A 13,503-nucleotide genomic window follows, 5' to 3' on the forward strand; every position below is an offset into this window, starting at 1 on the left:
AGACGACAAAGGGTTACTGTTCATTTAGCTTTCTGGATATACATCCACATATTCACTGGCGACTGATCAATAGGGCACAGCCCCACCTGCTGTCACCAGAAATAACCGTGCAAACAAATGATGTTATTTTCAATTTTCGAACTGTAATTTATTATCTATGAATATAGCATCTTCATAAATTGCATTATATAATTTGTGTCAGGATTTTAGTTCATTGTTAATTGTTCCCTGCCTTGCTGCTTCAGACTGCGCTTTCCCGTTTCGTGTCCGCAGTGGGCCTACCGTGGCCGGCGTGAATGTGAGGCTAGCCCCTCTCTCACAATGCAATGTGTATCGTACGCAGGAAAATATGAATATGCATGCCCAGAGTGTTACTGTAGTCAATGTAGATCACACGAAATTGATGACAAGTGGGGGAGACAGCCCGTAGTCCCACTAAATTTCATATTTCATATTTCAAATGACGCTGCTGTGGAATTTACAGTCGGCAAAAAAGAGGGGAGACTTTCTTAGCTAACGCCAGCTAACTTGTAAAAAAATAAAGTGGATTTTATATTCGAGCACAGGGTATAAACCCTTTATTTGGAGGAGAAACTGTGTACCAAAAAAGTAAAGGTTCACCTTTTCTTTCATTTCTGTTATCATTTCATCATTCCTCCAGACTCTTTCAACAGTTGTGTCCTCCTCAGTGTCAGTAATGAAATCGCACCAGCTCAATCCAGTTACTGCCAATTGACCTTGAACCTGCCAGTAGAATTTATGATTTTGTTTCAGTTTTGCCTGCCGGTTCACACATTTGACATGCACCACCTCAGAAATGTTACAGATGTCTGTCTTCTAGCACCTGAGGTTCATGCTCAAGGCCCCTTGTCATTGCACCAGTTTGTCGTACTCCTTTAAGTATCTGCGCTGCCAGTGCCTGACCAGAAGACTCCCCTCACACATGGCAAACCTCATAGAACCTACTGGTTGTTACTCTGGGCTGGCACATTTCTTTCCATAATGGACACTCAGACTGCTCTTGTGTGCCCTCCTGTATCATAGCTGCAATCTCCTGTGTGACAGTTAGGCAGTCAGTCAACTGATGCAGATTAAGCTCTAAACGCAGTTCTTTTAGTCTGACAGAGTTTTTTTGAGAGCCAATCTAAATTCAAATCACCCAAAATAACTAGCTTAGATTAATTTGGCAATTTCTTCCAAGGCCTCACAAATTGCAGATGGGGGACGGTAGATTACAATAGCTGTGAAATGGTCACCACCTCAAGGGCAGATGTCCAGAATAATATATTCAAAACTCTTTGACAGCAGCAACATGAAAAACAGAAAAACAGAAACAGTAAAAAGTCTTTGACATAGATCAATACTCCACCTCCTTTTGATTTTCTGTCAATGTGAAAGATATTGTTTGTCTTTTGTTTTGTTTTATGATTAGTAGTTTTTATTGTTTTTCAAACAGGTCAAGACAACACATCAGATACAGACAGGTGACAAATTAAAGGAAAAACTGGTACAGGTCTGAATGCTTGACCCCTACAGTGAGGGGATCTGGTGGCTCTGTTATGCTTTGGGGGGCATTTTGCTGGCATAGTTTGGGTCCACTTGTCCCCTTAGAGGGAAGGGTCACTGCAAATCAATACGAAGATGTCATCACCTTTATCCTATGATGACACATTTCTATCCTGATGGGAGTGGTTTCTTCCAGGATGACAATGCCCCAATTCACAGGGCATGAAGGGTCACTGAATGGTTTGATGAGTATGAAAATGATGTGAATCATATGTTGTCACCTTTACAGTCACCAGATCTCAACCCAATTGAACACCTATGGAATTTGGACTGACGTGTTAGACAGCACACTCCACCACCATCATCAAAACACCAAATGAGGGAATATCTTTTTGAAGAATGGTGTTCATCAGTCTCGGCATTGATTCTACAAGTCTCTGGAACTCTTCTAGAGGGATGAACACCATTCTTCAAAAAGATATTCCCTCATTTGGTGTTTTGAAGATGGAGAGTAGTCGTCAAACTCCTGGCACCGTCCTCCATCTCCTTTGGGGTTGATGACCAACACAGCAGGGAAAATCCTATGTGGCGTTCATGACGCATTTCTTTGCATTGTTTGAACTGTCTGCGCATGTCTTTCACTGCCTTGGAATAGTACAGGAATATCATTATGCAGTGTCCTCTCTATGACAGCTTCCCCTTGTTTTGTGCTGCTTGCATGATCTGGTCTTGATAGTGCAGGAACCTAGCCACTATAGCCCTGGGGAACTGGCTGTCTGGTCTGCGTGGAGCCAGTGCCCAATGGGCTTTGTCTAATTCCAAACCTTTAGGAAGTCGAGCCCCAATCACCCTGGTTAGAAATAAAAGGGCACCATTGTAGTCACAGGATTCAGGGAAGCCCACAAAAAACAGGTTGTTGTGGTGGCTTCTAGGGTCTAGATCATCCACCTGCTGGCCAAGTAGCTCCAGCTCGGCCCAGGTCACAGGCGGATTGGCTTTCAGCGCCTCATTGCTATCCTAAAGGGGGTCTAGATGACATACTACATTGGAGAGGTGCATGGTAACAGTTGTCAGTTTGGACTCCATGGATGTGGTGGCTCTGTGGATTTCACTTTGTTGTTGTGTCCACTTGAAATTTCTGTAAGGACGCTGTATATATTTGCAATATCAGCGGCAACCCTGCCTAGTTCACAGTCGGAGATGGTATCATTAGCTGTAGCTGCTGTGAGTGTATTCTGGGGTAGGTGAAGGGGGATTTCTTGAAGTTCTTCTTGCAATGTTCTTGCTACTTGGCATTTCATTAAGTTTGTTTTTGGCTCAGAGTGTATAGTTGTGTTGTTGTGTTTTCTGTTCAGGCAGCCATTCTCAGACTCTGTGTCACATGACTCAGCTGACAAATGTATTTTTAACTTATGAACAAAAATGTATAAATGTAACTGCTGACCCTTGTCCAAATAATAGCCTAAAATAAGTATGTAGATTGATTTCTCCAAGGAGCTACTGGCTTTTAATCCACTACAGTAAGATGATCAATTTGTGGAAAATAAAAACTGAATTCATTGACAATTTGGAAAATGGCCTGCAGTGATGTGAGGTGCATTATTTATAGTTAATGAAATGTTAAAGTGTGCAAGGATTCTTAATAGATTCTCCAAAATCTAATATCAGGGTGTACAAGCTGTACAGTGAATTAAATAAATTGCTATACTTTAAAGGCTTTTAAAAATCTAAATACTAAGTAAACAAGAAATTTTTAAAATGATTTTAAAACGGGTTATATTATATCTACATGGACCAAAACTCACAGTGCACATTTCAAAAATGATGACAGTAAGTCAAGAGTTTTTCGTGGAAAGTTATTACATTTATAGACAGCAAACATGAACGTACCAGCAGTTGTTCACCAACAACAATTTGCCACATTTTCCCAGCTGTATTTCTTGATAACATATGGTGTTTCTTTGCAATCTACATATTGTATTGAAGCTGAACTAAAAATAACAGTTATTCAACACCCCTATTATATACCAAAAAATGTTACCCCTTGAACCATATACAATTGTGCAAAATGTGTGTTTTGCAATATGAAATATATAAAATATGAAGATATGCTGTTTGATGATGTGTCCCTTGTGGACTGCACTGACTGTTTTCACTGACATTTCTTTCTCTCTTTTTAATATGTAAACGACCTGGTCATGGTGGACACAGCCCTGAGACTCACATCAAGAGCAACATTAGTGTAAACATAACACACATTAATGTGAGGTATGAAGGAGTTAAGGCTTTTTGGTCAAGTGAAAATTAGGAGCTTATGTGCACTTTTCCCTCATAGCAGACAATTGGTTTTACGGGTGCACTTTGCATCACAGTGCTTTCAGATTCTGATATTCACAGACTCTGGTGTCCAGTCTCTTGTATAGCTCTGCTATACTACTGTACATGACAAGGCTATTGCCTGATCAGATAGAGTGCACAATAAGGGCAGAGAAAGCAGATCCAACAGCCAGTCCCAGAGTGAGAAAGAAGGACATGACCACTCCTGTGGCCTCTGCCAGCTCCCGAGGTACCACTTTTGGCCCATAGATCATTGGTAGAGTGCCTAGGTAACCATTAGTTAGGCCTAGCAGGCAGTTAAAGATCACAGGGTACACATCATGTGCAAACAGCACAGTGTGGAGGTGGTCTCTCGGCTGATAGTTACAAAACATGAAAAGTGGGATCATGGCGGAGCGACACACCACCAGTATAGGCAGGACTTGGCTGGTGGGGCCAGGCACCTGCAGCCAGGCTGTGGCCTGCCTACCACAAAAGTCTGCTACATTGTACAGGAGGAAACTTGTGAGGGGCACAAAGTAAGTGGTGGTCCAGATGCTGCCACTGTCTTTGTTGACAGACTGGATCCCTGATGATACTGCAGGGAACACCATGATAGAGACGCAGAAGACGTAGAAGACGCTCAGGCCTAGCACCCATGTCTTCCTGAGGATACGTTGCAGTGGTGGGGCGGAGACACCGTTCCCTGTACCTGCTGCTGCTCCCCCCTCACTGTTACCTCCTGGACTGGTGCTCGCTGCTGCCAGCATGTAGTGTCTGGAGGGAAGAGAGGAACATATGAGGTATTGGATGAGCTATTACCTCAAAAATCTCTAAAAGTCATGATAAAAATAAGTGGTTTTAGACAGAGAGAATCAAATGGTAGCAACAAATTCAAATGCACAAACAATGTAACTGGAACAAGCAAGTTTAGAGTTTTTATTGCAAATCTTGTGATGAGATGTTTAGGATTTTTTTCTAGCTTTAGCCCCATCTGGTGGCAATAACAAAAACGACACTAAATCTGTAATCTATGGTATCCAGATTCAGCTGGAAGTTTTCTTGAAAAAGGTCTTCTGATAAATTTGAAAATTAAAATACATGTTTTAAAAGTTGCTGTATGTATCTATATGGGAACAAGAATCTCTATCTTTCTTACTGACCGTGAATATGCAAGTTTGGGCAGCAGCAGGTATGTGAAAATGCAGAGCAGGATGAAGACGTCGGCTGTCAGGAAGTAGGCCAGAGCACTATCTGTCACATCTTCTGCCACTGCCAGGTCTACTATTGATGCTACTGCACTCAGTGTGCCTCCCATAGCCTGGCCTGAGATAGGAAAGGACTTCAGCTTATGTACAGTCATTTCACAAGAGACACACAAGAAAAAAAGGAGAGAGGGGTAGAGTGTGCTCTTCTTGTTGTGTTCACAAGTACGTGCCCATACACAGACACCGACATGACAACATCATGTCACATACATACATCATGTTTGGAGGTGGCAAGAAATAAACATTCATGACAGCAAGTTACTTCATCAAGAAACCCTTAATAAAGCCGACAAACAGTACATACTGTAGAAAGTATTTGTACAATGATAATGTATAAAGAAAATAGTGTCAATAAGAGACATTCCTGAACTGAATAAGGACTGTACCTGATATGAGGGCCTGGGAGATCCTCATGGGGAAATGCCCGCTGATCCCAAATACGCTGCCAGAGAAGAGGTTCGAGGCTCCGCTGACGACAGCGACGCAAGCCAGTGTGCCAGCAAAGAACTCCATCCTGCAGTCTGACACGTCCACTTTCACCAGCACTGTGGTCACCACAAACACCAACAGGATCACAAAGAGAGACCACAGGATCCGCACGTTTGATGACAACCTATGAACACCCCCCGCAGACACATACATACACAGGGATTAGGCAGGTCAGTTGATCAATGTAAACTTAAAAATTAAAGCAGATGTAAGGTTGGCTGTTTTTTGTGTCAAGGACAGTTTGATTTGATTACAGTCTGTGTAAACCACAAATCTGCATACAACACTGACTGTTATCACAAAGATATTAACTATCCATCACAAATAATAGATATAAAATTTATTCTGAAGGAGATGACTTTTAAAAATGATAACACATCCTCTTTGCTCCGTGTTATCTAAGACCAACACAGACTGATCAAAGTCCAGAGAGAATATAAAGGGACACACAGCATTTTAAGGTCACTGGGTAAATTAGATTACTGTAATTTAATCTAATGTACTAAAAGCACTTTATTATGTTTATCATGGTGGAGTGAGAGACTCAACAAGTTAGAAATTCAGACCGAGAGGAGTGTGTTGTGTGTGTGTGCATGCGTGTGTGTGTGTGTGCGTGTGTGTTTTTGGTGAAAGCAACCTGTTAACAAGGACATAGTTGAGTATCAGACAGAGCACAGAAGGCACCGTGGAGGCAATGGCCAGATAACTTTCAAAGTAGTCCTGTGAATAGTTAGAGAAAAGACAAAACAATTTCAATTCACAGTTTCTTGCATAGTGTCTGTGTGTCTCTCTCTCTCTCTCACACTCTCACACTCTCTCACACACACACACACACACAAACACAAAGAGGAAGTGAAAAGAGAAATCTAAAAATCGAAAAAAATTCTCTTCTTCTTTATCGTTGCTATGGTGACTGAGGTCAAGCATTAATCTCTGAGAAACCATCCGGACCGTTTCACAGATTTAACAGTCTTATCTTAAATAATAGCCTGGTATTAAATTGTACTGTTTTAACAAATAAAAGCCTGTCTTCAGTAAACCTCTGGGCAAAGAAATTCGTTGCTGGTTGCTCAACCATGCTGCAAGCCACTGTGCAATTATTACTGAAGGCAAACTTTCCTAGCCAGCTTGCTATATCTGTACCTAGTGTGGTACAGATACACAAAGATTAGTTGAAAATGAGTTTGAGTCATAGGAATCAATTACTTAGGAGCATTGGCCTTTCTTTTGGATGTTGTGCGGTTCTTTCAGTTGACTACACAGATGTCTGTCTTTGTGACACTCCTGTCCAAATTGATAAGTGAATCATATAAATTTATACCTTATTGCTTGACTATCCTGACTCATAGCTACAGTATCTGGCTGCAAGACACCTTCCTTTTACCCTCTCAACCTTCCATTCCTCAACAAGTCTTGTGGCATTTCTAATGGTATAATTGTGTTGCAATGGATTTCTGTGAGATGTGAAAGGACCCTCAGTCCTCACATCTGTCACACTACACACATATTTGTGAGTATAAAACACACACACACACAAACAAACAGTAAGAAAACACAGTGCTGTTGTTTTCCTCTTACTCACACTGAGGTCTGAACGTTCCTCCTCACCCCCGCTGTGATGAGTGTTGTTACTCAGTTTGTAAAGCCAGTAGTGTTTGGCTGTTATGAAGAAGTTCCAGGGCAGCAGGGAGCCGATGCCCATCAGAAAGAAGATGATGTACACCAAACAGTAAGAGTCCTCTGGACTGTAGCGTACAGCCAAAGGCACTGATGAATGTTTGGGCAGGAGGGATGCAGAGGGACTCTGGTCCTCGTTTTCCTCATCATCAGATACATTGTGGTTGCCGAGAGCAGTCGGAACATAGGAGGAGTTGAGACTGGGCTGCACAGGGTCTATGCCGTCCATTTTCAGACAGCACACTCACAAAGTAAAGAGGAGAGAAAAAGGGGAAGGTTGGGGGAAAAGGAGGTAGTAGAAAACTCTAAGATGGGAACTGTTTAACAGAAAGCTGTGAAAGAGAAAAGGAAAAACATCTTAAAAAAAGACATCAATGCAACATGGTAATGTTCCTGCAATAAGTGGGATTTGGAAGATGCTTACTTTTAATTGTGCATGTCCACAAAGGAAAAAGTAGACTGTGTTTGCTGTGAAGCCATACTCCGGAGAGAGCTCTGGGTCGTAGCTGGTAGAGAGCAGTCCAGTGGTCAGTGTAATGCAATGCTGCAGTAAGAGGAGTCACATTTAAGCCTTTCTGGGGATAAACAAATATTTTCAACATTTATCCCGTCATAAATAAAATAAATACACATGTAAGATAATGTGAGACCCAAAGAGGAGAAGCTGTACTCTGAGCTGAACTGTTTATGTTCAGCACAAAACACTGAACATGACGCTCATAAAACGTCTACTGCTCATGTCATCTTAAAAAGAAAAAGAAATAAGAAGCACTTCAGAATGACAGTTCTACAGCGTAGACTTTATTCCAAAGCTGACATTTTGCCAACGATGCGCTTTCTTCTAAGCTACTGAACCTTTGCCAGTTAATTAAGTATGACAAACAGCTACCTATACAATTCAGCAATGCCTCGTAATCATGTTTCAGATGATGTGGAATGTCACATGAACACATTGTCCTTTTCTTACTGAGCCACTGCAGCACCAACAATATTACTGGGGGCCCCTGCCATCATTATTATTTGACAGCAATGTGTGGATGTGAACCCGCTGCACTCCCACAGGAACCAGGATTTTATAAAGTTGACTGCTCCAGTGTGATTGTTTGACTCATTGTGCTGTTTTTCAGCAATCACCAAATCTGCACGTGCTCTACAAACTACAACCTTACATGTAAAAAAAAAGCACTGAATTGTGAGCTTGTGAGGAAAGTCATGAGACAGGCACCGGAGAGCTGCGGTGTCTGAATGTCACTGACAGAAATAGAAGGGCACGTTTTCAATTGCATCACTTGCTTGAACAATATGAGGTTATTACTTGAACTATTTAAGGAGACTAAAGGAAGACTGACATGGCAGAACGAAGCTGAGCTTGCATTTTAAAGCATCATGTGTGCCACTAATGAGGAACCAGTATTCACATGATGCTTACTCAAGAAAATACAATTACACCGATTTAAACTTCAGACTACAGACTGAGAAGTTTCATTCAAGGAAGTGGGCTCCTTGTCACTGCGGACAGCTGCTTTCACAGTGTGTTTCCACAACTCAGAGAAAAGTATTCCTAGTTCTTCATTATTGTGGTCTTATGACGAATGGGTATGTCAATTTGCCATTTATTTTGTGTGGGCATCGCAGTCAAACAAACAAACAAACAAACGTAAACTGACCAAACCGGTTGGCAAAGTGTTCAAAAATGTAGCTAACTGATCTGACTAGACCCGCGGCTAATGTTGGGCTACTTAAATAAAATGTAAACATACCTCACTGTTGCAGACTCACTGGCGGTTGCTTCTGTCCTTCTTGAAGCGTTAACCTGACACAAAAATCCATTTCACAGCAAACTTCGTTTCTAGTCACCTGATAAACAACCACTCTTCAGCCTGTGAACCCACGAGCAAGCGTTATTTTTTTCCCCACCTGCATTCTGCGAAGACCTGCCCCTACTCTGCCTTTTGATTGGCTCTGACCTTGATACTCTTACGCTATCACTAACCAGCTCACTCCTCATGCCTACACCTAACCAATCCAAACAAAGAAAGCAACAATTACTAGCCAATCAGAAGCAGAGTGAATAAGGTTGGCTATAACTCTCGCGAGATTTGAACCCTAACCTTAACCTCACCCAACCTCAACCGTAACCTTGCGAGAGTTCGTCCCTCCGGCTCGTTTACCAAAAAATAAAGCTCACAGGCAGCGACAACAATGAGAGTTCCGGCATGAATCCTTCAGAATAAAAGCCTTATCTATTCCACACAGACTAAAACGCACTTCGCACAATGACTACATGAATTACGTATAGGAAAAAATATCATCTGGTTTAAACGTTATTTAAAAACTAATTATATGATAGAACAAAACAAGAGACTATAAAATAAAGACTGTAAAAAATCCCCGCTGTTACTCTGACAATTACACCAGACGTCTTATTTTACTTGCGGAACAGCAGTCGTCTTTCCGGTCCAGCTTTTATAAAATAAAAGTATGAATATTAAGGACACTCATTTGCACAAAATTATTATCCAAGATACAAACTACTATTAACAGATGCTTCTTACAACATGTTTTGAGTGTCATTTTGGAAAAAAAACAACAACAGTTGCTGGACTGTGGATGAAAAATGATGAACAAACTTCATTGAGAGTTAAACTGAGCCTTTTGCTTTTTCAAGGAAAATTCTGGGATTTTAAATAAAAACCAGTGATGTCATTGATAAAGTGAGGATGAGAAGGTAAGGTACTAATCATTCAGCTGGGGTTTTAACTTTTTTTTTTTCTTTTCTTTTTTTTTTTTTTTTTTACATAAATTTAAAGGGGATGTTTTTGAAACAGTGCCTTCTGGTAGATGGATTTTATTGATAAGTAAGTAAGTAAGTGTAAGACAATGCTATTTTTTATTGTTTGTATCATATACAGGTTTGATTCCCATGTTTCTAACAAAGTCTTATTTGATGAAATAACATCCAAATTGAAGGAACTAAACAATAAATACCAAGGTTCATAAATAATTATTTGTGGTGATTTCAATGAATGTCCTGATGATATGGAGGACAGATACCATCCTAAGCTAAACCAAGCTTCACAGAGCAATAACCTTGTTTCGTTACTCTGCTCCAACCTTTCTTTGATGCATGGTGTTTCTTCAACCCTTTTAGTGTAATAGAAAACTAACTTTAAAATCAAGAATTGATCTATTTTTAATTTCTTACCCTACCCTTCAATTTGTGAAAGAAGTTAATCATATTCATGCCCCATTATTGGACCATAATCAAATAATTTTGAAATTAGGTGCTACCCAGGAGACCTCTTGTATGCAATTCAACAATACTCTTTTAAATGATGATTCATTTAATGATACTATTGAAAAACTAGCAGACAAAATCCTCAATGATGGCTTAAACAATGACTAAAGGAAAAAAATATGAATTCTTTAAATGAAAGGTTAGGTATGTTGTTATTAAAAGAAGAAAAGAAAAAGAAGAACTAAAGAAAGAGGTATTCAAAAAGCTGACTTGATGTACAAACTTGACCTTCTACTGACAAAAGAAAATATCACTTTGGAAGAAGAAATCCAGTTGAAGGGCATCCAGCTACAGCTGGATCAAATTTGTTTAGACATGGCAAAAGGAATGTTTATTAGGTCTAGAGCCAAGTAGCTGGAGGAAGGGGAGAGGAACACAAATACTTGAGAAAAGAATTTATAAAAGGAAACCATTAACTGCCCTTAATATTGGGTAATTAAAAATGGAAAAGAAAGATCTCAACTCAATATATAATTTTGTCACTGCATTTTATGGAAAATTATACAAATTCAAATTGAATGCAAAATATTGTGCAAGTGTCCTGGAAAAAATCCAAACTAATATCCCTTCAACTGGTGAACAATTTAAATCTATGTGTGACTCTGACTTGTCAGCTAATGAAATTAGAGATGCATTATTTTCAATGAAGAAAGGCAAATCTCCAGTAATCGATGGTCTATCTGTTGAATTTTATACACTTGCACTTTTGGGAACTTATTCAAAATCTATTAATCTCTATGTACAAATAATGCATCAAAGACAGAAAGCAGCACCAATGAAGCAAGGCATTATATCTCTTATCCCCAAACCCGATAAAGACCCTTTATCAATAGATAATTGGCATCCTATCACTCTTTTAACAATAGATTATAAGATCTTGGCCTTAGTATATGCAAACAGTTAAAAAAAGGGCTAGATCCTCTTATAGCTGAAACTCAAACAGGATTCATGAAAAACAGACATATTAGTTGTAATATAAGACTCACCTTAGATTTGTTAGATCATGCAGATGCAGTTAACTCTAAGGCACTTATCTTGTTTTTGGACTTTTATGAGGCCTTTGACACAATCAAGCACAAGTTTCTTTTACAGTCCATCAAGGCATTTGGTTTTGGTAATAACTTTGTTGACATTGTCAGTATGTTTTACAAAGATATTAATAGCTTAGTTATAATTATTTTTAATACCTCTAAAAGATTCCAAATTAATAGAGGGGTCAGGCAGGGTTGCCCTATTTCTCCTTTTTTATTTAATTTAGTCACTGAATTAAATTTTCCCAACTGGCAGATGACACTACGCTTTTTTTTTAAAAAAAGACAAGAACCAGTTGTGTAATTCAATTAATTTGATTTCTCCAATCAGTTCTAAGACTGAATATGTCCAAGTGTGAAGTTTTGTATCTGTAAGATTGTGACAATTCTGTAATTGAAAATATCCTGGTAAAGGTAACATTTAGTAACATTTATGGCTAAAAATCTCATAACTAGACAACATCTACATTTCTTAAACAGACTAAAAAAGACCAACACTTCAGGTTTTCTCTGGTAAAATTACAAATATTTCTGAATAATATCCAAGTCTGAAATCAATAAATGATTTTTAAAATGTGCAACATAAAAAGTGTTTAACTAATTGCAATAAAATATCATTTATAACATCAAGCTGACAAAATACACTATCATGCACTATCATCCACTTTGTAGTGGTAATTAATAAAATGAATCTAATCTCCAGATATCACATGTAGATAATTATACACACATCAGAGCCACCACCTTTGACTGTTTGCTGTCTTAGAGCTATTAATGCTGTATGTTGTTGTGGACTGTGTGGAAAATAAGTTATCATATCAGCAAATTTATCTTATTATGTTTTCTTTTTCTTCACAGTAATAGACATGCTGAGTATTGTGTCTTTTGGAAAATATCCCATTTAATAATCTGATGAAAAGCACATTAAAGTGTAAAGGTTGTTAATTCACGAATGATTTATTAAAACCAATAAGAATTTAAAAATTCAAACTAACTGTAAATATTTCCTGTTCATTTAGAAAGATTAAAGAATAATTTTATACAATACGGTACCATTGTGTGTACTTATGTACAACACGTTGAAAAATGTGGGTTACCCATCACATTTACCAGCAGAGGGCATCATAAGACAGTATAGTCAGCAGTGTGTTACTGCACCTCTCTGGGAAATGGAAATAGTTCCAGTACCTGTAAGAAGAACACAGACTAAACCAGTATGTAGGTTTTTCAAACATGACACCAGGTGACTTTATGTCTTTGACTGGAATGAAAACCTGCTGTCTCTTGGCCCTCCACGACACATGAGTGAACACCACTGGATTAAACTAATAATTATGAAGTGAGTCATTGTCCAAATCCGACTCACAGCTGCTGAACTGCTGTTTCCTCCTGAAAAACAACAGAACTAATTGAGCAATTTCAATCTGCACTACTAATACACTCAGAAATTATTTTTTCACCCTAAAATGAAATACACCCTCCTCATACTTAGTCTGCATATTATGACACTGAACACTGATTAGATTATTTTGTAATTAATGCCCATTATCTCATTTAGGTTTGTTGTTGTATATTTTCATAAAAGGGTTTAGTACATTTTATTGTGAACCCTGATGCTGGATGTCTCAATGCATATAGTCACATATCATTTTCTGCTGAGGAGAACTCAAATAATTACTTTTATCTTCTAATAATGCAGAAGAATATGTGTTGGAAATGCTGTACATCATGTATGTGTATGCATGTACTGGCATCACATCTACTGTAGTACGATCTTGAGACTATTTTAGAAGAATAATATTCTCACTGCCAATTCATTCACCAAAAACTAACAAAAAACATCCTGTGCAGAGGTGAGTCAGCTTTTGTACCAACATTTCATTCCTTATAAAAGGTTCAGTTAACTTGCACACTGAAG

At 39.0% G+C, this 13,503-nt stretch overlaps 1 protein-coding gene across 3 annotated transcripts; it reads right to left on the reverse strand.

Moving 5' to 3' along the window:
- Nucleotides 1-3,265: 3,265 nt before the first annotated feature.
- On the reverse strand, nt 3,266-9,184 carry slc29a3 (solute carrier family 29 member 3). Of its 3 annotated transcripts, none has more exons than XM_042433745.1 (7): nt 9,017-9,184; nt 7,681-7,762; nt 7,162-7,588; nt 6,217-6,299; nt 5,477-5,703; nt 4,986-5,148; nt 3,266-4,599 (listed from the first exon to the last, which is right to left on the reverse strand). In XM_042433745.1, exons 3-7 carry the CDS (start codon nt 7,483-7,485, stop codon nt 3,969-3,971), a joined length of 1,428 nt encoding a protein of 475 aa, XP_042289679.1. In that variant the 5' UTR covers nt 7,486-7,588; nt 7,681-7,762; nt 9,017-9,184; the 3' UTR covers nt 3,266-3,968. The 3 variants fall into 3 exon arrangements, with proteins under 3 accessions (XP_042289679.1, XP_042289677.1, XP_042289678.1); XM_042433743.1 differs by having other exon boundaries at nt 7,681-7,800; XM_042433744.1 differs by having other exon boundaries at nt 7,681-7,831.
- Between the last annotated feature and the right edge of the window lie 4,319 nt (nt 9,185-13,503).

This window comes from Thunnus maccoyii, chromosome 14 (assembly GCF_910596095.1).
Source record: "Thunnus maccoyii chromosome 14, fThuMac1.1, whole genome shotgun sequence".
Taxonomy (NCBI): domain Eukaryota; kingdom Metazoa; phylum Chordata; class Actinopteri; order Scombriformes; family Scombridae; genus Thunnus; species Thunnus maccoyii.

Excerpts from the sequence above, each read along its gene's own strand:
- slc29a3 (XM_042433745.1), bottom strand. The coding sequence starts at position 7,485 with ATGGACGGCATAGACCCTGTGCAGCCCAGTCTCAACTCCTCCTATGTT. Across the intron at positions 5,704-6,216 it reads AACTATGTCCTTGTTAACAG|GTTGTCATCAAACGTGCGGA; the intron begins GTTGCTTTCACC and ends GGGTGTTCATAG. Across the intron at positions 5,149-5,476 it reads CTCCCAGGCCCTCATATCAG|GCCAGGCTATGGGAGGCACA; the intron begins GTACAGTCCTTA and ends TTCCTATCTCAG.